At 38.6% G+C, this 26,980-nt stretch overlaps 1 protein-coding gene across 1 annotated transcript in view; it reads left to right on the top strand.

Annotated features, from left to right (window-relative positions):
• The window catches only part of LOC146440915 (macrophage mannose receptor 1-like), a 32,021-nt gene extending 7,930 nt beyond the window's left edge, over positions 1-24,091 (top strand). The window contains exons 9-30 of the mRNA XM_085050587.1: positions 396-509; positions 1,253-1,368; positions 2,165-2,313; positions 2,742-2,944; positions 3,692-3,813; positions 4,574-4,661; positions 5,371-5,515; positions 5,981-6,016; positions 6,105-6,274; positions 7,123-7,190; positions 8,864-8,964; positions 9,728-9,870; positions 11,385-11,499; positions 12,642-12,790; positions 14,296-14,398; positions 15,233-15,465; positions 16,928-17,093; positions 18,069-18,221; positions 18,480-18,596; positions 20,018-20,185; positions 22,105-22,146; positions 22,540-24,091. Coding sequence (XP_084906713.1) covers positions 396-509; positions 1,253-1,368; positions 2,165-2,313; positions 2,742-2,944; positions 3,692-3,813; positions 4,574-4,661; positions 5,371-5,515; positions 5,981-6,016; positions 6,105-6,274; positions 7,123-7,190; positions 8,864-8,964; positions 9,728-9,870; positions 11,385-11,499; positions 12,642-12,790; positions 14,296-14,398; positions 15,233-15,465; positions 16,928-17,093; positions 18,069-18,221; positions 18,480-18,596; positions 20,018-20,185; positions 22,105-22,146; positions 22,540-22,766 — 2,928 coding nt within the window. The 3' untranslated portion in view covers positions 22,767-24,091. The remainder of the gene's footprint in view (positions 1-395; positions 510-1,252; positions 1,369-2,164; positions 2,314-2,741; positions 2,945-3,691; positions 3,814-4,573; positions 4,662-5,370; positions 5,516-5,980; positions 6,017-6,104; positions 6,275-7,122; positions 7,191-8,863; positions 8,965-9,727; positions 9,871-11,384; positions 11,500-12,641; positions 12,791-14,295; positions 14,399-15,232; positions 15,466-16,927; positions 17,094-18,068; positions 18,222-18,479; positions 18,597-20,017; positions 20,186-22,104; positions 22,147-22,539) is intronic.
• The last annotated feature ends 2,889 nt before the right edge of the window (positions 24,092-26,980 follow it).

Genomic DNA, 26,980 nt, shown 5'->3' with positions numbered 1-26,980 from the left:
CATGCTGTGGAAAAAGTCCTGCTGTGGAAAAAGACCTACACAAGATATTTTTTCTTATTTTCTGTTTAGTTCATCCAGCATTTCCTTGCCAGTCATCTGGTTATATGAACATAATAGATGCTGTGCTGGTGAGAATGGAGTGGAACCAAATGTTTCCTTCCTGCTCTCCTCAGTCCCTGAATCTTTAATACATCCAGCTGTCATTCTCACACCTCTAAGGAAATGTGGCCCTTACTGTATGTATTTGGGAATTTGAGGGAAAAACCAAGGCAAGGAAGAGAGCTAAAACAGTCTCAGCCATAGGAAGAGAGAAGGGTTCTTTCTGATGATGGTGAATATTCTTATTGGATCTGAATTGTCTCTAGCTTTTACTTCTCTTTGTGGTTTCTTCTTAGGATGGATCCTGGGCTGACAGTCACTGTGGAATGAAATTAGGCTACATCTGTAAAAGGAAACCCTTGGCTGAAGAATCAGGGGAAGTTGAAGTTACTTACCCAGGCTGCCAGAAAGTAAGTGTAAAACAAAAGCAGCAAAAGGTCATTGCACACTACTTTCACTCCCATGACAATAATTATGACAGAAGTAAATTATTTTGACTGTTCTTGCTGGAGCCTAGAAAACTGTTAATTTTATATGTATTGATACTTAGACTAAAAGGGAAACTTTTGCTTTATTTAACGGAAATGTAGATTGACTTATTTTGTTTATTCCCTAACGAGAGTACTTTGCTCAACTCTCTCCTACAGCAGAACTGGTAACTGCATCCATAAAAACCACTTTCTGCAGAACATTCTTTTCAGGCTCTAACACATGTGTCATGGGCTGCAAGCCTTCTCAGTTCAACCAGTCTGCCACAGGAATCAGGAATATTTGAGCTGACTGTTTTGCAAATTGTTTGTAACCTCTTGCAACACCACTTATGCAATGAGAAGGCAGAGCAAGCTTTACACAGGGAGCTGCAAAGTGGCTGTGGCTGTGGTTGCCACCTCAAGGCATAACCGTGGCTCTCTGTGTGATTATGTCTTATCTCCTGTATATCTTGATACAGGACACACCCCTTGTGTGTCCTGTATCAAGAGACAAGACACAGAGCTATGGTCACAAAACCTATGTTTGATTATCTTCTTGGTGTAGTTTCATGGCCTCTGAGATCAGTTTTGACTTGGGGTATGGTATTAAGGTGGCTTTTGGAAGTGCACAAAGCTGTGCAGTCTGACAGCCTCTCTGCACATCTCTGCTTCAACACCAACAGGGCTGGATGAAGCATGGCTTTTACTGCTACTCCTTGGTGCAGATGCCAGCAACATTTTCAGATGCAAAAAAAATTTGTGAAGAAAACAAAGGTTACCTGGCTACCGTGAGAGACAGGTATGGAAATACAATTCTTGTCCTTTAATGTGCATAACCAGCATGGAAGGCTTAAACAGAAATTTCTTCTTACTTAGCAGTGATGCATAATGTCTATCTAGTCTGACATCACTCTTTCCCAGGAAAATTTCTGATAGAGCTGAGGAAGTATTGCACAATACATCAGGGGCTTTTAGGCCATCAGTACAAATATTCAGGACACTGCTACTTCACACTTACATAGTTGTTGCCTCCAGGAATTAAAAAACTGTGTCACCTGCACAACAACACCAGACTGACAGAGTGTTTTAAAACTTTTTGAACTAAAAATAAACAGCTAAACATGGAACTATTTACTTCTTCTAGATTCAAGTTTACAGCCTTTTTTTCCCTTTCTTTGAAACAGCTGGATATGGAAATGTGCCCATTTTAGAATAAAAGTCGATTTTTTTCCCCATGCTAACAAGATAAAAAGATAGAGACCTTATCAAAAAGCTCAGTAAAACTCTGTAGCTCTAATTTATACAGAATGAGAAACATATACTCATTAATTCAAGTATTGTTTGGCTGGTGTTGGTCATTGTGCAGCACAAAAGGTGAGTAGAATCATCCTAAAGTCTAGACATTAGCAAAATATAAATTAAAGTTATCTTGTATGATAATTAGAACTATAGAAGTAAGATAATTACTCTTGCTTCATTTCATACACATTGACAAATCACCTTAACTTTACCAGATTTGCTGCTATGAACTCTTTGAAGAAATGAACAAATTCTGACAAAATGTGATACAACAGTTTGGTGCTTACTCTTCACAGGTATGAACAAGCTTTTCTGACCTCCGTAATTGGATTCAAACCAGAAAAATACTTCTGGATTGGTCTTTCAGACGTGGAAGAGCAGGGAACATTCAAGTGGGCCAGTGGAGATCCAGTCACCTTTACTCACTGGAATGTGGGAATGCCTGGTAAGTGCCATGTGGACCACTGAGTTCCTGCTCTGGGGAGCCACAAAGGGACAGTTTGAAAGCTAAAAAGTGGTTTAGAAGCTCATCTGGCATAATGCAGCAGAAAGGGTGATGCAACTTTCCATTTGTGCTAAAGGGATTAAATCAAGGATTGTGATAGCTCTTTTCAGAAGATCACTTGGGACTGCACATGTCAGTTGGTGTCATTTACTTTTTGTTGTTTGATGGGTATTTTTGAGTGATTTCTAGCTTAATGTAAAAGGAACTTACATTAAAAAAATCTTGTAATAATTTAATGAGAATGCACATGAGCTATTGTGAGCTATTGGTATCCAAACACAGTGGGAACAGGTTACTCTTGAGAAACCAGCAGATGTTTTGAGAAGATGTAGTCATTAATAAGATTTACAACTTTATGTTTTGTGAAGGAGAGGAGGCAGGCTGTGTGGCTATGGCAACAGGAACTTCAGCTGGATTATGGGATATTTTGAACTGTGAAGAAACAAACACGTTTCTCTGCAAGCAGCTGGTGGAGGGAGTGACACCCCCTCCTCCTCCTCCAACAGCATCTCCTCGCCTGCTGTGCCCAGAGGGATGGCAATCCACTTCTCAGAGCAGCTACTGCTTCAAGGTAAGTGCTTAATTTCTGAATGCAAATGCTTGCTTTTTAAATAGGAATATGTTTTGTGCATGCATGCAAGATGGATTTTACCCTGCTGACCTGATGGACAGTCTGTGGTGTTAGAAGGCAAGAAGGAAGCAAGTGACACGACTCAATATGAGTTATAAAGCAAGCTCCATTTATTTCACAGTATGCGTGGCTTATATAGTGTTACAAGTGCTTATGTTTACTACTAAAAGTTATTATTTGCATTCTATTACATTTATTCTCACACTCTCAGGGTTCTCCCCTCATTCTTCTCAGGGTTCCTCCTCATTCCTCCTCATTCTTCTCACGATATTCTATCACAGCCCAAGGGCACAGCTGTGCCTCTCAGGTACCTTTCCCATGGCACCTTCCCAGGGCACTGCTGTGGCCTGTTAGCTAACACAGGTCTTGCTCGCACCTGGCACAAGCCTTATTTTGCAACACTGTGGTAACATGTCTCCAGCCATCCCCAGGTGGTGTGGCTGGGGAATGCTGGAAAAAGCTGTATGTCTATGGAAGTGAAATTTGGAGCCATAGGAGCTCCAAGATGACAGGAAAAGCAAAGTTGCAATAGTCAAATTTGATAGATGGCCACAGGTTCATGGCTGAACAATTAAATATTAAGTAGTAGGACTGGACCAAAAGATCAGAATAAAGACAGAAGCCCATATTTGTGTTTCTAAATATCTGTAATACCCAGCACAGTATTTAGTTGCCCACTTTTTACAGATTTTTCAGGGAGGAAGGGAAAAAATGCGAACATGGTTTGAAGCAAGAGATTTTTGCAGAACCATTGGAGGAGATCTGGCATGTATCCACAGTGAGGAGGAGCAAAACCTGATCGCTAGACTGTGAGTATCTGCAAAGTTCACCATTTAAATATAAGAAAAAAAATTAAAAATTACCTTTCTGAAAGACATAAAGGACTTCTGGTGATCAATTTCCACTTTACAAAGATGGTGTAAAAAGTGGCATAAAAAGTAGCGGAAAAAAATGGGTAAAAAGAGGTGAGCAAAAGGTTTTTTTGACACACCTCTGAGAAGGTGATACCATGCACTAAAATATCATGAATGTAAACAAAACTGAGAGAAGTATCACCAAGATTGGTTTCAACTGAAGTTAATTCAAGGAGATAAAACTGATCTTTTTAGCTCATTTTTAGTTGATCAGTAGATAAAATACTCTTGATTAAAAGAATATTTTGTGCTGGTTTCCTATTCCTACATAATTAAGGGGAAAAATTGGAAGATTTATGAAAGCCTGACCTATTGATGTTCTTAGATAAATATTTAAATCAAGCCCATCAGTGCAGAGAGCTCTGAATTTAGATGCCTAAGCTACTTAGTGGAACCAAGACCTTTAAATATATTTTCATTTGACTCAGTATTTGTGGACTTACAACATTTGTGATCTTTCCCATACAGTTTTGTGTTTCACTGCCTCCTTACACATGTAGTGCCAGGGTGTTTTTCCCCACATGACAATTAAATTATTACATTACTGTCACAAATTATACTTGAAGTATCAAGTGTACAGAGAATAATGTAATGATACACATTCCCCTTCCCTGTTTCATGCTTTGTCTGATTGTCTATATTTGTAATCATTCAGAGATAGAGGTTATATTCACTATTCGTACTGGATGGGTTTAAGTTCCTTGGACTCTGATGGTGGATTTACATGGAGTGATGGCTCACCAGTGAGTAAATAACTTATTATTCCAGCTTTTTGACTAGGGTGTGTTTTTTATTTATGTATCTCTTGGCAGACAGCTCTCATGACTCTTATATAAAAGGTGCAAATGACATTAAGTCTTTAGTACCTGATTCCTCTCTAAGAATTAGTTTTCATTTTAGTCTTTTGATATTTCATAGTTATAGATAAAAATACAAAATTTACAGTAATTAAAGGAGTATCACTCCTGATCTAAGTAAGTCTGATTGTGCTAATCTCTGCATTTCCATTTGTTGTTTGCTGTAAGAACTAACTCTGTACATCTACACAAGCTTGGCTTTGCTGCCCTCCTTGTCTTAAGTAGATCAAATCTGCCAGGTCCAAGGCCTTATGGCAGCACTAATGGATTGTCCTGGTTTGGAACATCTGAGTAGCATAAGCAACCCAGAAATCAGACAGAATATTTTTTTCTAGAGCTTGACAGGAGAACATCAACTTTCCAGTTAACAAACAGGGCAAGAAATTTTTGGCTTACTAGCACAGCTTATAAACACATTGATGAATTATTATGCTATCAAGGGTCATGTACTTCTTCTTAAAAGGTCTGGCATTAAAGAACAAGATGGACCATAAAATCAAATAAAGTACATTCTTCTTTAATGGGATGATACAGATACAAGACAATTGTTTCCTCTTAAAAGGCAAATAGTAACAAAGTTTTGTTTCCACTACAGGTAAATTTTGAAAAGTGGTCACATGGTGAACCAAACAATTATGATGGGAATGAAAAATGTGGTGCGTTTACTGGCTATCTCAATATGGACTGGAATGATTTATTTTGTGAACACATGCTGGACTACATTTGCCAGATTAAAAAAGGTAAGAAAACTTCCTGCCTGTAGCAACTTTTAGAGGTAGATAAGAACATCCTTCCCAGGTCGTATCACACACACTATCTGCAAGTATTAGAGACAGTTGTGCCATCAATCACAATAAAACAGTTAATACATTTCATTTCAGTTAAAGCAATTGAAAATGATTAATTAATCTGTGAAATACACAAGCAAGTTTGGGATGTGTATGTAGCATGGTGGGGAAGTGAAACATAACAGCTTTAAGTTGGGCATAGTTTCTGAAAGCTTAACTTATGAACAGGTCTAACATTCTGTCTTGCTGCATGTAGCACTTTTCTTCAGATACTCTGAGAAATTCTGTGACAGAAAAAAAAATATACTGAGTAGCCCTTAAGATTATTACTTGGAATTGAAATGCTAACTACTCTATAAATATAATTGAGATAGAGCTAAGAAATATAATGTACTCAAATGTTGATTTATATTGCAGGAGCCTCACTGAAACCAGAGCCTAATTCCACATTCAGTAAGTCTCATGCTTCTAATGAAAAAAAAAAAATTAACATGTAGTGAAGTTAATTTCTATTACAGACTACTTAATGTTTAATTTGCAGGTTATGAATATGTTGTTGGTGAAGATGACTGGATAATATACAAACACAAGGAATATTACTTCAGCAAAGAAGCAATGTCTATGGAAAAAGCCAGAGGCTATTGCAAGAAGCATGGTGGTGACCTTGCTGTCATTGAGACTGAAAGTGAAAAAAATTTTCTTTGGAAATACGTAAGAAACCTGTTTGCTTCCAAAATGCACTATTTTGTTGTAAACTGAGGCAACTTTTTTCAGCTGGTTTGTGAAACACTAGAAAGCAGTCATAATTTAAAAAAAAGAAAAATCAGTGCCACTTTTCATCCTTTCATGGGCTTATCTACTTAGGAGCTTCATTATAATAATTATTTTGATAAATTGCTATATGTAGGCAAATTCTCAGCCTCTTTTCAAGAATATCCTCAGGGTGCAACTTTCAAAGACCTTGCTCTGTTTAGCTGAAAGCTGCAATTACTAATTGTGTTGTTTTGCTTACTCAAGTCTTTTCACAGAATTCAATAAAATCTCTTTGTCAAAATAGATCTCATATTTGCATTAATAGGTTTAAGTTAGAATATTTTCTAATAGGAAGAGAATTACTGATGATGATATACTGTTCTGGAAATAGTTTCCTACTATTAAAATCTAATTTGATTACATTCTTTCCTTCACATGACTAGGTAAAAAACCCCAGGGTTTACTTGTAGGTTTTCAGGAAATTCTCACTATGCTTTCCTAAAACTCTTAAAAATACTGCTATAAGCCTGATTAAGAGGTCATTCTTACCTTCTTAACATAGCTTTTTTTTTTTCCATTGCTTTTTCATATAAACTTCATTTTTTTTTTTCTAATTATACACTGGAAATTGGAGGAAAATCTTGCATTTTGCAGTTTGGGCATATCACTTCAGCAACTCCCTGCACATTATATACTGTGCAATTGTACAACTGAAACTACAGCATTTTTTGAACTTTTTTTTTGCTTCATTTGAAATCTGTTTTGTTACAGTTCAGTAAATATTTTAATTTGTTTGTTTGTTTTAGATTTTCTATAAAGACTGGGGAAGTAACTTCTATATTGGCTTAAGTGTGAGCCTTGACAGAACATTCCGGTAAGTACAAACAAACTAGTTTTGTCAGACTCAAAATGTCAATATTTGAGATGGCTGGCTCTAGGAAAGAGTTGAAATTCAATGATTGATACAACCTGTCTACAGCCATGTCCTGACAAAAAGTTTTAAAATGGGATTCTGCTCCTCAGCAAAGCAATTCTCCCATCCTATTTTCACCATCTGTTTCCACCTGTTTTGGTTCTTTATGCAGCTTTTGTGTTCTGGTTGGGATGTTTGACCATAGGAAGTGAGGCATCATCCCCTATTCTTTATTAGGGGAAAAAAAGTTCTTTGGAGGTCTCCAGCATTTTCCAGACAGTACTTACAGGCATTGCTGAATGTTGAAATGATCAAAGAAAAAGAACCCTAAAAACCTGCATCAAAGTGAGAGGCATCAAAGTGGTTTTTAGAGGAGAAATATCAATGCTGGAGAGCACTTATCTGGATTTCCAGATGGTTGTACTCAGAGTTCAGGGCAGGACAGCTTCAGGTGGCACAGAGTCACCACTCTTTTACAAATGTCTTTGGAAACAAAAGTGCCCTGGAATTGTCTTAAGCATCCCCTGAAGCCTTAGATGTGTTGCAGACATGTCTCCTGTGGCATTCTTTTCTCCTGCTGTGTCTTTTCCTAGTGCATTCTTCTGGGATTCAAAGCTTGATCAGATGTGTCTCAGCCTCTGCATTTTCATCTTGCTTCTGCTGTCACAGGTTGCCTTTGTTGGCCACAAACCACAAACCACAGAGACTCCATAGTTTCAACTCCTGGAGCTTCTGCTTTCTACCTCACATCCACTGCTCAGATACATAACTGGTTTTTTTCCCAGCCCTCCTTGCTCCCTCACTAGTTTAATTCCCTTCCCAGCTGGATGATGGTGCAACTATTTGTTTTGTATCCTTTCCCCCTGCTTATTAGGTATTGGTTTTTCCATTTTGACTCAGGAGTTTTGCAAGCAGCTAGGCATCCTGGTGAATTCTGAATCTGTAGTTTACATGCAAAAACATGCATGCAGTTTCTTAGTCTCTGAAACTGGAAAAACACTGAATTTTCCTGGAGCTATTGTTGTCTGAAGATTGGCAGTCTTGGCTGATTCATCACTTGACTTCCAGCACACTGAAGCTTTTCAGTTTTTTCCTGGCTACTTTTTGAAAATTATTTTGAATCACCAAGCTATGAAATGATTGTTGCATAATTAAAAAAAAAAAAAAAGGAAGCTAATAGTTGTAAAATATTAAAGATTTCCTTCGCTAAACAAAATGGTTCCAAGTGGTTCCCAGTACATGGTTCAAGACTCTTTCTCACCCTACAAGATCTTATATTATCCTGGGTTTTGACCCAGGAAATTGCTAAAATAAGCTCAGGTGCTCTGGAGAAAGCCAGATCCAGTGCTAGACTGGTGCATTTCTAGCACACACTCAATGGTCAGAGACCAAGAAAAGTTGGGATCACCAATTAAGATGATTAGTTCAGACCTGGTCCAAGTCAACACAGTAGGCAGTTGACATGAAAATATTTTTTATTAATTCCAAGTGGAAGGTCTTGGTTTCCTTTCAGCAGAGAAAAACATGTTTGTAAGCTAGGATGTAGGAAACTTAAAATACAAAACTCAAATGTGTCCTTTGCAAAGAAATGTTAACTAATACAACTAAGAATTCCCTCAAATTACCTCTTTCAGGTGGATGGATGGAACACCAGTGAACTATGTTGCCTGGGCTCCAAATGAACCCAATTTTGCCAATAATGATGAAAACTGTGTGGTGATGTATACCCATACAGGTGGGTGCAGTGACAGTATTCAGTGTGCAGGATGTGGTTTAGGCTCAGGAGGGCTGAATGGGCAAGGCTGGGTGGGTTATCACACTGAGCAGGCTGATGTTTCATAGTGTTCAAAAAGCAAAGGGGGATAAATTGTAGTTTCTTCTTTTATTTACGTGCTTTTAAAAAATTGAACTCTGTGTAGATAACACATTGAATTACACCTGCAATTTTGTCAGGAAATTCCTAAGTGAACAAATCAGGTAAGCATCAGACAATTGGCAGACAGAGTCAGTGTAGTTTCTCCTCTAACCTCTGTCCAATTTCCCCTCTGTCCTCTCCAGGATATCTGTAAAATTGGGATGATGATGTTAATGTTATACTCTTAGATCACACTCCAATAGGCAGAAAAGACACCAGAAAACTCTAAGACTGTGAGAAGCTCAGGTAATAAGGTAACTAGGACTGAGTGCCTTACATAGCCAGAGTGATTCCAGAGACCTTACAGATCTCAGAGAATGAAGTATTTGAACTAAAACTCCCCTTTGTCAATACTATGGTTTTGCAATACTGAAATATCTCTGTTTCTAAACAAATTATGTATATTCTAAATTTTGCTGGAAACCTGAATATTTCAAAGCAACAGACAATTATTATTCCTGGGGAGAGAAATACAATTACTGTAACCAGTTTTACTTCCTGTGATAGGTTTCTATAGGAAATTACACTTTTTATCTCAATCTCAGTTGCTGGTTTTGTTTTTTTAATTCTAATTTTCTTTCAGGTACATGGAATGATCTCAACTGTGGCAGCGTTGAGTTATTCATCTGTGAAAGGCTTAATGACACTGTTCGTCCAACTGTTGTTCCCACTTCACCTCCACCAAAGGGTGGGTGTCAGGATGACTGGCTCCTCTTTGATAACAAGGTGCAGTATGAAATGTCAATATATTGCATTTTAAAAAGAGCAGAATGAAAACCATCTTTGGATCAGTTTTGCAATTGTAGCAGGGTTTTCACTTATCACAAAGTATGTTCTGTTTGTGTGTATTTAAAGATTTTAAAATTACAAGTCCTGATGCAGAAATTGCAGCCTCTTTTGGGATCACAGCACTTACGAGGGTGATCTTGACACATACAAGGAGAAAGCTTCATCTTACAACAGCTCTACACAGGGGAAGTTTCTCATCTATCTTTGGCAACACAAAACACTAGCAAAAATGTATGTTTTCATTTACTGTGCTGAGCTTATCTGGCTCTCACACGTTGCCTGGACCCTTACCCATCCCTTGCTCAGCATGCACTGGCTCTTAAACCACTGAGGCACCTTCCCGTGAGCAAATTCATCTGGTTTTTTTTCTATAACCAAACAAATCCAAGTTTTTAAGTAATCCAGCTATAATATTTGCTGCACTTTATTATGTGCAATCACTCTTAGCCCTCTCAAAAGACAAAACTTCAGGATAAGAGACTGTATGAATTAAAAATCCATAAATTTTCATTAATGAAGCTATAAAAGGTATAAAACAACAATGTACACCACAATACTAGTAGCTAGAATACACCTAGCAATGAACATAATTCTCAATTGCATTTTTTTTTCTAGCTCTGTCTGTCTTCCCTTCAACTGAGCAAAAATATTTCAGTTTGATAGAGGTTAATTATTTGAGATCTGCTGACTGTTGTTTCCTTTTCCTTCCCTCTCTCAGTCCTGAGAAAAAGTCACAAAGTTAGTGTCTTCCATTTCACAGTGCTCTCTCAAGCTAAAATCTCTTTCTTCCTCACCTCCTGGAAGAGGAGCTTCAAAGGCTCCTCCCTTGACTCTTCCCTAAGAATTTATATACCACCTTCCATTTTGTCCTGCTTTTCCACAAATTGCCTGCTTAACTTGCATGCTTTAGGTAACACATTTAGGTTGTTTGACTCTGACAAAGCTAATTCTAATGGCTGAAATATCATAAGATCATATTACAAGAAATGGTAAATTCCTGGCTTTCCTTATAATGTCAGAATCACTGTGTTTCTGTGACTATCCTGTGAGAACCAAACCTGGTTTGACAAATAGGGTGAGAGAAGATGAGATGTCTTTCTCCAATAACATATCTTATGCTTTTTTGTTTTCTGTGGTCTTTTTCCGCATTTCTCTCTCAAAGTCACACCTCAGAATTGTGTTCAGAAGGTTTAATAAAATTTCTTCTGAGATCAATAGACTGACATATTTCTTTCTTTAAGTCTATGTTAAATATTGGGCTTTAGATTGATTTTCTAGTACAGATATTTTCTGCCATTAAAACCCAAAGACAAGCTATAAAAAGTACTTTTACATGAGTTAACCCCCCTTTTTACTCAAAATATTCAGCTTATCTTGTTACAAACAGAGATGTTTTCATTAGAAATTAAAACAGCATCTAGATTCAGATTTGGCACACTTCTCTTTTTCAGTGTTTTAAGGTATTTGGCCTAGATGAAAATGATACACTGACATGGCATGCTGCACGGAACAACTGCATGGATCTTGGAGGAAATCTGGCTACTATATCAAAAAAGGAAGTGCAAGGTACAAAGTATCAATGTTTTGACCTTTGACATTTGATGAGACACCATGTAATTCCTGACAAAATCCTTAAAAAAGATACTATGGCTTCTGCTACATATACTCTTATTTATTCCACATTAATATGAAGTTGTGCTAAATGAGAAATTGCACCCTTTGAAAAATGCTTCTAAGGTTTTCGTCTCTTGATTAACTTTTAAAATCATAGTCTGGGGATTAATGAAAGATGTACTTAAATATTTTATTAGAGGCTTGTCATATAATTGAATGTCCACATTTTAGTTTTTTGAGGAATTAGATGATCTTTGAGGTCCCTTCCAACTCAGGTCAATCTATGATTCTATGATTCTATGTAAAAATAGCACACAAGAGGAGTAATACCCTAACCCAAATCACTGGGCACCTAGCTGCTGAGCCACATGCTGTAGGTGTCAGTGGAGGACACACCCTCAGGCAGCAGAAGGCTGCAGTGCTGGAGTTCCAGCTTCCCCCTGTTCCCCTGGCTCTGCTGGACATCAGCACCTGCTGCTCTTGCTGCTCAGCCTGTTGCAGATTTTTTAAGAGGCCTCATTTTTGCTCCATGGATGTGCTGCCTCAAGTCCCGAGTGCTGTACATGGACCATTTCCTGCCTCACGCCATCAGTACTAGTGCTTTATGCATCTTTTCTCTAGCAGAGGAAGGAAATCATTTTGGTGGAAAGTCAGTCTAGGCAGGAGCTAAAGAAAGCAGCATCTGGCACTCCACAAAGCTGAGATTCCTATTCATATATACTTGGTTATTAAGTAGTTTTATTTGTGTTATGCCTGTTTAGAAATGAAGTTATTAAGTCACGTTAACAAAGAAGTTACCAAAGAAGAAAAGGGAGTGCACAGACTGTGGACTCACTTTCTGTGTGCCAAGGCTTAGTGTACTCATGTTAATTTCTGTAATACAGATTGTAAATACTTTTTTTTCCAATTTTAACTTTAGATGATTGATGTTAAAAATATATTCAGATATATTAATTTTATTTTTATCATGAGAGTGCCACCTTATTATAAAGAGGAAACTCATCATCCTGTTTCCAGGCACTCTAAATTCTGTGGTATCGGGGAAGAGTGCATTCAGTTTCCTTCCTCATACAATTTTTCTTTTTTCCCTTCAGCTTCCCTTATGTCCCTCTTAAAAAATGCTGCAACTGATGCTTGGATTGGACTGAATGACATAAATCAGGAGCACAAATACTTGTGGACAGATGGAAGCCCAGTAGACTATACAAATTGGGCAAAAGGTTCCAGAAGTTATTATAGTATGGTAAGCACCAATTTCTGTTTGTCGCTTAAACATTACAGCTTTGGTGGATGAACAAAATGTATGTAGCTACTATTGTATTTTCTGTCTTTTCCTTTATGAAGATTTTTAAATCTTCATAAATTTAAAAAGTCTGTTTTTAAAAGGAGACTACCCATGTGGGAGACCTATTTACACACATTTTCTTAACTTCTGTATTTGTCATGGCTCTGTATGAGTCCAGAGAGCGTTTTGGAAGCATTATGCAAAACTCAGGCAAATGAGGATATTTGAATAAACCATTGCATAAACTACATAATTTTGGGATGAGGTGAATATTATTTAGATTTGATGAAAATAATTTAGATAATTGCACATATTGAGAGTTCTTGGAACCAAGCTTGTCAAGATAAATGCATTGAACAAAATACTCAAAAGAGGGAGTCTGTGTCTTCCTTTCTAATTTTTATCTTCCTCTAATATTCCATCTGAAAGATCCTTTCTATATGCTCTAAAACTTCTGGCATGGTTATACATTTTTGTGTACAATTGTAAGACAAAACTCGGTGTTATTCAGTAATTGTGAAATAGTTAATGTAGAATACTGCCCAATAGTATTATTTCTATACTCCTGTGCTAGCTTTACCAAGTTTTTCTCTTTCTCAAAAGAGAATTGCTTCACAATCAGCTGAAATGGAAACAAGTTCTTTTAGGTAGAGCTGCCATCAGGCTAGAGCTGAATTTTTGGATCTCCAGGACTTCTCCATCTCCCACGTGCCTATGCTTTCTGAAGAAGGCTGTGACCATTCCCTTCCAGAAATCACTTCACATGCAGCTCCCTTCTCCTGCAGACAAGACCTGGGCTGATGCCAGGAGTGTGTTTGGATAAGGTTATGGTGATGTGAGGTGGGGACAGTTGCCTCCCTCTGCAGGAAGCCAAGCCACAGCTTCTCATGCTGTGGGAGGTAAAGGAGGAAGGTAAAAGGTCCAAAGTGCAGCAGAAAGGGTTTTGGAAGTGTCTCCCACAAAAGTTTTTTTCTGACAAACTACCTCTACATTACTACACTGTGGCAACCACTTTGCTTCCTAGTCCTGAATTGGGGCAGAAAGAGGAATTCAGCTCTCCAGGTAAGCTTCAGTGAAGAGAAGAAATTCCCCACAACCTCCAGGAAAACAGCCACAGACCTGTGGGCCACACCTGGCACACATATGAACCCACACACATGCTCACACACAGAGGGTCCTGCACAGAGGTTCTGTACATCCAGACAGTCCCAGACATATCCTCCTGCCTCTGTGCTGTGCTTTGCAACACTCTCTATCATCCAAGTACAAACTTTCCTAGGGCTGAGTCACAAAGGCTTATTGTCACATCATGTGCCTGACCATTGCTTGTATGAATTTATGACCTTCATATTATTTATCTGTATGTGCCTGCATGTGATACATGAGTCTGTGTATCCAGGAGAAGTGGGAATGTTTACTACCTATCCACATCTTTTTTCTTGTTAATCTCATTTGTCTTGTAGGATGATTGTGTCTATATGATAAAGAACCCTATTGAACAGGCAGGGAAATGGAAAGATGAAGGATGTAAAACAAGCAAAAGTTACATATGTCAAAAAAATTCTGGTAAGTTTTCTTTCACCACTTTCTAGTGGACCTGATTTATTGTGGTAATTTCAAACTTGTGTTAAAAGTGACTTTCCTGTAATTCCACCCTAACCTAACTGCAATGAATAACAGTATCATTTGCACAACAGACTGTTTTAACAAGATGATCACACATTTTATTGTTTTGGAGAAAAAAACTTATAGAAAAAATAACCTCTTAACTTTTTCTATTTTAAGGACTAGACCAGTAAATAATCAAAAAAGTAGATCTATGTATCATCATGTATTTTACTACTCCTGGTAATCAAAGGTGGCTGAGTGCACTGTATTAATATCTTCAAAACTGGAATTTTTATTGTTACGCTAAAACCACTGACACTTCTTCTTTTTTTTAAACTGCCCTGCTTGATTTCCTTTACATTCTTTCTCAAACAATTTCAGCTGCAGCAGTGACTTCCCTCTGCTTGTTCATGGTGTGTTTACTGTACCCTGTTCCTTGTCAAAAATACAGCAAATGCCAATATATAATGCAAAAAGGGAAGAAATTGTTCCTTTCAATGCCCTACATTGGTACAATATGTTTTGTGTAGGTGTGGTGCTTACAAGGCTTATTCCTGGGGATGATACAGATATTTCTGCTAAAAGGTCATTCTGACAAGTATTAGAAAATTTTGTCACAGTACATGAAAATGTGACTTTCATCACTGCAGGGATTGTTTGGACATATCTTAATTTGTTGTTGTAGTTTCTCTTAATTATGTGATAGCTCCAGTGTACTAGATTTTCTCTCAGTGTTATAAGTCTGAGCCGATATACACTTTGACTTTTTGGTTGTTTTTTGGCTTGTTACAGACCCCAAACTGCCCAACTCCCCACCCACAACGCCAGGGTTCGGCTTTAACAATTATGGTGATGACCGCTATGCGCTCATCGACTACAAACTGAGCTGGGAAAAAGCAGAGAAGAACTGCAGGGACCAGTCTGCAGAACTGGCCAGTGTCCTGGATCCTTATGTTGATTCTTTCCTGTGGTTGCAAATATTAAAGCATGGGCAGCCTGTATGGATTGGCCTTAACAGCAACATGGTGAGTCCACCAAATGCTCGTGATAGTCATAGAATTACCTCAGGTGAGCCATTGGTGAGATCCATGAATGTGTGGCAGGAATCAAAATCTTGTGGAGGATCCTGACTTCCCTCCACTTCAGGGGATTTATTCATTTAAGTTTGTCCATAATGTAAACAAGAACTGCCACAGCCCATACCTCAAAGGCCACCAAGGTTGTAGCTGCAGCACTGAGTGGCTTCAGTGGTAAAAGTGGTGATGGAGTTCTCACTTCCCACTCCATGGTCTACCACACAATCCTGTGGGGGAGTAGTGCCAGTTCTGAAGGCACACTGGGGAAAAAATTGGGTCAAAAATAGTTCTTTCTTTGTGAGTTTAAGGCTTTGTTTCAATCCACAGCCCAGCAGTAGAAGAGCTTGTTCTGGGCAATAGTGGAAAAAGCAGGGCTGTGGCAATGGGGACTCCTCAGTCTGGGTTTTGGAGCTGAAGCCAGTGCCTGGTGTAAAACTGCCAACAGACACAGCTAGGAGTGGAAAGGTCTGAAGTGGGAAGCAGCTAACATGTGAAAAAGAACATGGATAAATGTAATGTAGCTGGAAGTTTTTGAAACTGAAGCCAGGGGGAAATTGAGTGGAGAGGGGTAGAGCAAGAGTTTGGTGGAACACAGGTCTGAGAGAGGGCACAGGTGCTGAGGTGAGAGGAACCAGAGCCACACCTCAGTGAGAGCACTGGGAAATTCGGATTAGACAGCAATCTGGAATGAAACATGACCAAGGGTCTCAAAGGAAAGGAAATAGCACCAAGAACAGGATGGGAGCCTGCCTCCAAAGATCACAGGAGGAAGGATCTAGGCTGCACAGGATGGGGTGACTGAAGCCATGGATGTGACCAGTGTCAGTCATCCTCTGCAAACACTGGTGAAATCCACTGACAAAATACATGCTTGGCTCATCTCTGGTAGCTGGGCCTTGCAAGACCCACAAATTTACCACCAGCCCAGTTAACATGGGTGGCAGAGGTCTGTGGTCCAGCCCCAGTTTTCCTCTCTCCAGTGAAACCTCTGCTTTTTCTATTTGCTTTCTAAATACCTAGAGTAGCCTGTTTTAGAGGAATACTGTCAATAGTTAGTTTCTCTGCAATCTTTATTTGATCTGTGTGTATATGTGGACTCATTTGATAAAATCTTCAGCTGTATATTCACATTTGTTACCTGAAGGCCCTTTGCCCATTTAGGGCATGAGATGGATGGTGTGAATTGAATAACATAGGCTCCATGCTAAACAAACATCTGTAGGACTACTGCCCTGCCTGCTGTGGGAAGTGCAAGTCTGGACCAGTTTCTTCTGTATTCATGACATAATCTTGTGCAAGAAACTGTGATTCTCAATTTTTCCTAATTTTTCCATACATTCAAGTGCAATCCTAATGTTCTTCCAATGTAATTCTTGTATGTGACATAATCTTTATTGTCATTTGCTTTTAGAATGGAGGCCAATATGTATGGTCAGATAGAAGGAGGAGCAGGTATCTTAACTGGGGCAGTGGAGAACCAAATAAGAACAGAGCCTGTGTCTATTTAGATTTGGATGGTTTTTGGAAGACAGCACCTTGCAATGAAACATATTTATCTCTCTGTAAGCAATCCAATGGTAAGTGCTGAATAGGACAGATGTGATTTGGGAGGCTGGAATTTAGGTTAATGGCTTGATTTGAATTTAGTTTTTCCATATGTACAAAGGTGGTGATAGACAGTGTATGCCTTGTGATAAACTCTTACTCTTTTAAGAAATAACTCTCAGATCCAGTCTGTCTTGTGTGACTTCCAGACATTTCATTTCACAGGCCAGTCAACACATGCACATCATAAAGACAGCTGCAATATTTCATGCCACATGCCATAGTGGTATTTTTGCCTCCTTGTTTGTCAAGAACTACAGAAGCAATCAACTTTAGCCTAACTATGCATATATTAATGATATACTTTTACATTTAAAAATATCTTTTGAAATATTATGTGTTAAGAAACTTCTGTCAGTGTAGCAGCCAAATCAATTAATTTGTTTGATGATTCTGCTCAAACACTTTAGCACTCAAATATTACATACAATTTTCAAATGTTTCAATTATATAAGAAATTTATGATTTGTCATAAATTCATAATTCACAGCAAATTTTATACTCATTTAAGCTGTGTTTTGGCTTTAATCAGGTGATGAAATAGGCTATGAATTCTGCTTTTACATTGATGTACAAGGGTAGGTACAGACAACTTCTCTGACTGACCTTTCTAGAAACTGCCTAGACACAAAGATATCGACTGGTGTCGAGATCCCTTTTGTATGCTGACTCATTTCTCATTCTGCTTCACAAGTTTTAGGTAAAAATTGCCTTGTTGAGGGCAATTGCAGTTAAACTGGTGTAAGCCTCCTTTAGCAGACTGGAGAACCAGCTCCAGCCAGTACAGTTTGTCACTAGTTTGTCAGGCATAGTTCAATACTTTAGTTAAATCTATGGGGTATTCCTTTTCCTGGAATAAATGTCAAATTTTTAGGACTGATGTGTGGTGCAGGAATACATTTTTCCCTTGGCTTTTAAGACTCCACTAAACCTGTGTGTCTTAACAGAGTTAATCCCTAGTGAACCACCACAGCTTCCTGGGAAGTGTCCTGAACCGAAGCGTGGCAGATCCTGGATTCCCTTCCGTGGGCATTGTTACTATGTTCACACCACTTCTGAGGAAAGCTGGCCTGATGCTTCCATGATGTGTATTCAGATGGGTAAGTGCCCTTTGTTTATTAGGATATTTCACAGGTTGGTTGTGTGCTTGGCTTTTTAATCCAGAACCAAATGATAATACCTAATGTGTGTATGTGTATATCAATTATAAGCTATACTTAATTTAAATTTATTATCAAGCATTTTTACTATATGGCAATGCTGATCATGAAGCGTGTAATGATTTTTTTACTGAGATAATTAATTTATAATGAAAAATCTTGCTGAAAGTATATGTAATGTTTAATTGATATTTTTAGGTGCTTCTCTGGTTTCCATAGAAGATTCAGCTGAAATGAACTTTCTTCTACTTTACTTGTCTCCACTTGCAAGTGACTTCAGAAAGTTTTGGATAGGATTGTTCAAAAATATTGATGGTAATTATTTCACAATGCATACTGAGATGAGAATAGATACTAAATAAACAGAGACAATACTAAGTACTACTAACATACTAAATAGCAGTACCCACTAACATACTAAATAATAGTACCAATATGCTAAATATTAAATAAATAATCAGGGAAAAATAACTAATATTTAATAGCTTTTCTGCTAAACTATGTTAAACATAAACCACCAAGAGATCTACAATTTCTGTATCTTTATTGCCATTAATGTATATTTGTCTGTAAAAGGTTTTAGTTTAGCACTGCAGTAGTTGAATAAAAATATTTCTTACTGCTTTTTTTAACTCAAATTACTTGACATTTAACCACTGTAGTATTTTAAGCACAATGTTGTCTTATCATTAAATGCTGAGTTAAATTAAATTTATTTCTAGACAACACAGTGCATAGCATCTCATATGAGCTGCCTAGAAAAAATTATTAACCTAAATTTCAGTGGTTTTTTCCATAAATTTTTGGTGGAACCTTTCATTTTAATCCAAATATATTTCATGTGTTTGGGTTTGGTTTTTTTTTTTTTAACTGCTGTAATTTCAAATTTGATACTGTATTCTATATCATCATAATTCTGAAGCCAGTTTTTCTTGGCAGACTCTGTGGGTAAACCTCCAGACTGACTCTAGACTGAGCTCCAACATGTGCTCAAGTCTGTGTTTCTCACCACCAGCAGTACTGGGCCAGGTTCACCTGTTCTAGCTGAAAGTGAACAGTGCAAAAGCAGTGTCTTGTTCCTGTTCTTGTCCCCTGCAGTGCCACTCAGCTCCACTCTGGGCAAGCAGGGGCAGGAGGGAAGTGCAGCTGCAGGGGAGAGACAGAGGAAGTGGCATTGAGGCAGCTGCAAGTTATACCAGGATATGCTGCCCTGAAAGCACACCCTGAGGGAGGGAAGAGGGTTATTATTCCTGCTTGATGGGAGATGCTTGACAGTCAGCAGGAGAAAAGATGATTAAAGAGAGAGCTGATTCAATTTGCAGAGATAATTGATTAATCCAGCTCTAATAAAGTAGTTATTGGCTGGTCTTGAATACACATAAAGAAAATCTCCTGAGCATTCTGTATGCTTGATACTGGCTTGCACAGGTGCTTTGCTTTTCTTAAGGCACAGTCCTGGGCACAGGCTTCTGCTAAAGGTCCTTGGGTAGCCTGGACAGATCTTCCTTAAATCACTGACAGCCATGAACACTAATGAAGTTAGCATTAGCACTTGTTACACTCCTACCTGAATAGCTCTGGCTGCTAAAAGAGTGAGAAATAAGTGGTCCACATCGAGAAATAGATGCTGTGTGATACCAATTTAATCCACTAAAAATTCCAGATCTGATCTGATACACTAGACTAGAAATTATTCCCCACTTCATTCACTCACTAGGTGATATATTTGATTTTAGGAGAATGGATATGGATGGACAAAAGTGCAGTAGAATATGTCAACTGGGAGAAAGGAGAGCCTACAGTAATTTTTGATGAACACTGTGTTGACATGGATGTCTCAAGCGGAACCTGGAGGACCTATTACTGCTCTGTTGACCAGAATTTTATTTGCAAAATCCCCAAAAGTAAGTACTGAATTTCTGCATTGGTTTATTTTAAAAGTAGTGGTTAATATATATCAAGCCAAGCTGTTTAGGCACTGGGTACACTTTATGGATTGATGCTGAAGCATGTGCATGTGAATAAAAGCCAAGGTAATTCCTGTTAAAAATGGTGAGAAATTATGTTGGAGAATAATATGAGTCAGAGGTCCCTCCCCTCAGTTCAAAAGCTTTGATTTTGGGCATTTACTAGATCCTGGGGTAGGGCAGAACACATCATCTGTTGAGAGTGCAGAGAACATTCATAGTCACTATGGTTAGAGTGGAAGGACCAGTAGATGATGAACAGATGATAAAACTAGAGTGTGCTAGGAAGAAAAGCAAACACTCTCCTGATAGGTAAGCTGAGGGGAAGCAGTGCAAAGTCACTGAGCTCCTGCAGAGAGAAGGCAGGTGCTGCTGATGGGGACAGCAGCGCCACAATGAGGTGTCTGTTGGATGAGCAAGCAGAAAGCACCAAGTGAGGGTGGGCAGTGGAGCCCAATTCATTCCTCTGCTGACAGAGGCATGGTGAGACCTGCCAGGACAACCAAACAGCATGTTCTATTTAATTTGTAATGTTTACTTGTGGCCAGTGGTTTTTTGGATGACAGCCCATGCAATCTGAGTGTCACAGGCTGGGGCAAGTCCTGCTTGTGAGCACAGCTGTGCTTCATAAGTAAGAAGGATGTAAATCTGCACACCTGCAGCTGTCATGGGTCACTGTTTGTACACAGACCCAGCTGTGTTTGCACACATCAGCTGGGAAATAGCTTGAAACAGATCCACCACACAAATGTGGTTGATGTAGTGGAGAACCAATCCTGCCTGTGGATCTTCCCATCTTGGCAGGTTGGCAAAGGAGTCATCCATGAGCTTAGAAGGGCCCAGCCAGGCAGCTCTGCAGGCAATTAACTGAATCATACTCCCCAAGCCATGGAGGGAGGAAAAGGAATTTGCCTAAAAATACAACTAAAATGCTGTTAAGTGCAGTTGCTGTTAAGTGCTTTTCATTTTTGCAAGAGTAAAAAATGGAGTTCTTTAGTGTGAAGTATTAAGCTTTACACTGTGGAAGTGTAAAAGCTTTGAGCACCATCTACCTTTCAAAAAAGGTGTTCAAAGCAATGAATAGTGAGATAATTAATCTTGTGGTTTTCTTCTTTTACCAGTATTTTTAGCAAGTATATGTGAAAGATTTGGCCTCATTTGTCAAAACGTATTTTCATATATTTTTCATATACTTTCACATGCATTGTTCAGATCTGGGGCCCCCAGCATAAAAAAAGAGTCAACTGGGTTATTTTTAAGCCTTTTAAAATAACCTACTTTTAAAATAGCTTGCTCAGCTGGGTTCAAAGAAGGACTGTGAAGATGATCTGAGGGCTGGAGCACCTCCCGTATGAAGACAGGCTGGGAGAGTTGGGATTGTATAGCTTGGAGAATAGAAGGCTCCTGGGAGGCCTTTTAGCACTTTTCAGTACCTAATGAGGGTCCACAAGAGAGCTGGAGAGGAACCTTTTCCAAGGGCATGTAGTGACAGGACAAAGGGGGAACGGCCTTAAAATTAAAATGAGTAAGACGAAATTCTTTACTATGAGGGTGGTGAGGGACTGGAACAGGCTGTCCAGAGTAGTTGTGGATGCCTCATCCCTGGAAGTGCTCAAGGCCAGGTTGGATAGGAGCTTGTGAGCAACTTTGGCTCTGGAAGGTGTGCCTGTCCAAGCCAGGAGATGTTGGAATTAGATGATCTCTAAAGTTCCTTCCAACCCAAACCATTGTATGATTCTATGATTATTTAAAACTTGTTACAAACACAAAGTAAAAATTATGTATGCAGTATTTATTTTATCTTTAAACAGTTGCTTTCAATCTGTATAATATATATATATCTTTTAATTTTAAAGTTGCTGAAGTTGAGCCAACCCATGATTCACTAGTCCACAATGGTAAGTTGGTTTCTTTTAAGATCATTAAACATAAATTTCAATAGGTTTATAGGCATTCATTATTTAAAAGTGGAATTTCCTCCAGAAAATTTCATTTAGATACCCATTTAATTGTCTCTGATTATTTTATTTTAAATCTGTATAAAATGAGAAATCCTCTCTCAAACTGGATGTCTTTTTTTCTTACAAATTGTATAGGTAGTACAATACAATTCTCTTTTGAACAGATTAAGCCAAATTCTGCATTATCCACCTGTAACAAGCATCAATTTAAGTTGCTGTTATGATTGTTTGGTACTTTTGTTTTCACTCAGTTCCTTATTTAGGGAGATATTTGTTGTATGCAACAGTCTCTGGGCATTTGTACCAATTGTTCTGTTTTGTTTTCCACAGCATCAACAAACAAAGCTGCTCCTTCATCAGCAGGTGGTTTAGGAGGGATGATTTTTATGCTGATCTTCCTTCTGCTAGCTGGCACTGGCCTCACACTGTACTGTTTCTATAAAAGAAGACGCGATCAACAAATGTTTACAACTGGTTTTGACAACGCCATATACCGTGGTGACCCTGGAACTCTTGAATCCAATTGTCTTGTGACCAATATTGAAGAAAATGAGTAGGCAACAATTTGATAGGCTGGGTAATCTTGGGTGTGATTTTGAAGAGAATTAAAATGTTGGCATACAAGAATTCTGAAGGAAAGCAATTTTCTCCTATGGAAATTCTATTTAATTTTGCATGGAGTGCTTCTTGCTTTCTGTACTAGCAGGAACAAGCAAACTTGCAAGGCAGATGCAGAGATCTGCTCACAAACTGTAGTTCCTGGGAGGATTGCAGAGCTTTCACATAGACCTGGAGCTATGTTTTTTAAGTCAACACTCAGGCAGCTCCAGTCTCTGAGTGTGTCCAGCATCATCTTTAGGCACAAGAACCACGTTCACCACAGGCAATTGTGTGAATATGGTCCTTAGCATGTTCCAAAAAGTATGTTCAGACCTGTAGGTGTCCTGAAAATGTCCTGTTGATCTCCAGCACAGACTGGCAGTATTGCACAGGTTGGACAGGATGTCCAAGCTCACCTGCTGCAGATCCTGTTTGAAACAGGACCAGCTCCCAGCCTCAGCCAGGCAACTTGCTCCAGTGCTGTGGGTCCACATCTTCTTTTTGCTACTGAAGTACCACAGAAACCCTTTGTGTTGCCCATAATATCAGAATTAACATCATTTGCTCCTCTGTTTATGACTGATGGAAAGAAAAGTGTAAATTGTGTTTCTTCCACTATATTTCTGTAACATCTGCATTGAAATATCAACTATAATGAGAGGTGGGAATGTATTGTGAATAGTAGTGGTTTATCATTTAAACAGTCAAATGGGGATTCAAAAGAAGGTGCAAAAGAGTAGGAAGGAAGGAGGAATTATACTTAATTCACACCTGAAAACTTACATAAAATGTATTCCTGATATCTTCAATTCCAGCGTAGATTTCATAAATTTTTAGGCCATTTTTTCAAAGCCTATAGAAACTTACCATTAGAAGGTCTTTTCTAATTTCTAACCAAATTCTTCCTGTCCAGGTCTGTTTGAAACCTTTGAATCTCATTCTAGACTTCTGTCATGATGGAGCTGATGGCATTGCATCTTATACTGGTCTACTGGTATCTTCTCAGGCTTCATAAATCCTAAAAATAGGGTCACATATAGGTGTATTTTGTTTTCACTTTCCCAGTGTATTTTATGCCAAATACAAACAACCAAATGACTCAAAGCTCTTAGTGCAGTGGATGTCCTTATTTAATTTGATACTTTTTGATATTTTAATCTTTTGACAGATTTTAATTGTTTTTAAGTTAAAATATTTTGTGTCTGTATGAAATACATGTAAATAAGTTTTTACTCTGCATTGGTTGACTAAACAGGAATTAAAAGGCTGATTCTAAATAAAAGTGTGTCTCTTCTTAAACAGAACAATTTTTCATAACAGTAAAAGAGGAAGGAGGGATGGGATCTTAAATTTTTATACACAAATGAGCATTCAATTTTCCTAGTCTAGCATGTTCTCAAATGGTCTTTACCAACCTGGGAAACTGTGTTTCATTGCTTCTTTATCCCTAACACATGAAAGTTTGCCCTAATAATTGTCTAATGAATAATCTTGTAATTTAAGACTACTTATGTGCTGTTCTGTTCTAGTAGTTTCTTAGACAGATTCTTATATATTGATAGCTCTTTTACATCTCCTCTCAGTATTTGCTGATAGCAATACTAGTTCTTCCTTTTTCATTTCACTGGCTACGCCTTCTGGGTCTCTAATACCTTCTGCTATTCCCTTCTAGACCCTGTGCTGTGGTATGTAGGTCCTTCTGACAGTACAGTGCACCGCCTGGTAAGGTATTTCAGGTGAGATCCTAGCAACACTGAGCAGATTAAAAGATTTAATCCACTCTTGTAACACCTTCCATAAAGGATCCTTCTGTCTGACTTGTATGAATACTTCTACAGGATGTATAGTTTTGGATAAAGAAGTGGCTATCAGAAGCAACAAGCCAAACTCAGGGTTTGGTCTTACATGCAACAAAATAGCATTTATAAAATGCCTTTTGACATAGGCAAGATTTTGACACCTAGTTTCTCAGTTACTTGCCCTTGCTCTCTCTCTATATTAGGGTGGTATCTCAGAGAGGGTGTCCTGCCTTTTCTCACTATTTTCATTATATCCCTAAACTATAACATGGACGAAAAAGTAATTGATTCTGTACTTGAACTTACTACATAGTGAGAAATAGTAAGTGCCTTTGAGGAAGGAAAAGCTGTGGAAAAATGCGCCATGGTAACTTTCTGTAAGGTCAAACAGTGACAGAGCCATGGCAGACAGATGTACAAAGAAGACTGGAACCTCCTCCAAAATATCAATTTACAGAGAAAGTTTGCTGGTATCAGTATCAGTACCTATTTTCTCCAGGCCCCTCACTGAATCTGAATCTAAAAAGAAGCTGTTGAACTACAAGTCTTAACCTTTGCAATTATATTTCTGAAACCAGGGGACTGAAAAAGGAAGTGAAGAGTAATTTGGAACAAAATGTAAGGAAGTTCTATAAATACAAAGAGAATAGATAGATAGTTGTGAAATGAACTAGTGCCTTCAGGCCAGATTCCAATGAGCAAGAGCCAGATTTTCCGGGGTCAATAGGAAAGGTGTAAACTGCTCCATAAGCATAAAGTTGTCCTGGTGTCTCTGTATTTGGACAGAGGAATAGTTAGTGCTCTTTTTGTCTCTTCTCAGCTGTGTCATCTGACATATCCTGCTTTCTGGGCCTACATTTTTGCTATGCACAGCTATTCACTATCTGTTATATAATCTTTTAAAGGATTTGATTAGTGTTTTTAGGATGTGGTTAGTGGTTCTGGTTTCTCTGAGGAAATATTTGCTCTCATTTGAGGACATGCATATGGTGCAACCATTATACTGGCATTTTACCCAGACTCTTGATCTAGACATTTAGCTGAAATCCATCTCACCTACTTTTAGAACTGACTGACATAATTGTGCTTTATAGTCGATAATCAGGAATATGTATGGAGGACTTGCAGTTGTTCCATGGTCCACCAGAAGAGGCTAATGATGGCACAGAGGTTCTAGACATAGGAGGAAGTAATATTTGGCAACTGGAAGAATAAGGGCTTGTGCAGTGAGAAACATTGGCTGAGGTTGGTAAGAGGATTGCATACAAAATTGCAATACAAAGTGTCCAGAAAAAGGAGATTGAAGGGAAAGGTAAAAGGAGAAAGGAAGGGGTTTGAATTGAGCCAGAAGTGCTGGTCTTCCCTGGGAGAGGCAAGGCTGAGCTTGGCAAAGCAGAGGTCTGGGAAAGGCAGATGCTGCAGAGAAAAGTGCAGGAGGATAGGACTCCTGATTATGGGGAAGCAATAGAAGATTGAAGGTGCTTTGCGTATGAGGATCAAGAGGCTGGAGGGTGTAAGATATTTGCATGTTTGCTCCTATTTGCCTGGGTATTCTTGTGTTCTTTGGAAAGGCCACAGCTGGGGATCAGGGAAGAAGGCAGGCTGCCTCTCCACCTTGCCCTGGCTCCTAACATCTTTCACAACACAGAGCCACCTAGAAACATGAGTTGATGGTTTCTTCACTGAGAGTGTGCACAGGGTGGGGGTGATGCTTCAGAGCATCATGTTGGAGTGCAGAGGATGGGAGGGAAGCCGGGGTTTTCCTAAGAGGAACAGAAAGTGGACCTCTGGGGAAGCCTCTGGGGCAATGGAAAGGAAGAGGTTTCTGCTAGAGTGCTACAGAGGAACTGCATGGGCTGTTTTGCAACCCAGGAAGCCACTGAGAGAAAGCTTACAGCAAGCACTTTCTCTGCAAAAATACTGTGGAAAGTGGACACGTTTGTTTTTAAACAAAGAGTTAAATCTGTTTACAATGAAGCTTTAACAGGAAATGGGAAATTAGAAATATGCAATCTCCACAAGGTGCAAAGATAACAAAAGTCTGGGAAAGAGGAGACCATTTATCTCCTTGACTGTTTGCCAAAGCAGGTACATTTAGTGTACATAACAGTGAAACTGTTCATTCTTAGCTGGGTTACAAATGAAAGGGAATTGATTATGCCACAAAGACTGTACTGAATATGTGAAATTCAATGACATAGAAACTTAGCATAGTGACACAAATCAGGAAGGGATTTTAAATAAATGAGGAAGAAAGATAAAAAGGAAGGAAATCCTTAAATTTTGCTTGAAAGACTTTTGCATTCACCTAAAGAATCACAAGAGCAAACCACAATCTATGAATTTTCTTCCTTTAACAATTTTTCATTGCT

This window comes from Lichenostomus cassidix, chromosome 2 (genome assembly GCF_008360975.1).
Source record: "Lichenostomus cassidix isolate B80296 chromosome 2, HeHo_3.0, whole genome shotgun sequence".
Taxonomy (NCBI): domain Eukaryota; kingdom Metazoa; phylum Chordata; class Aves; order Passeriformes; family Meliphagidae; genus Lichenostomus; species Lichenostomus cassidix.
This window is presented reverse-complemented; position numbering and strand designations above follow the sequence as displayed.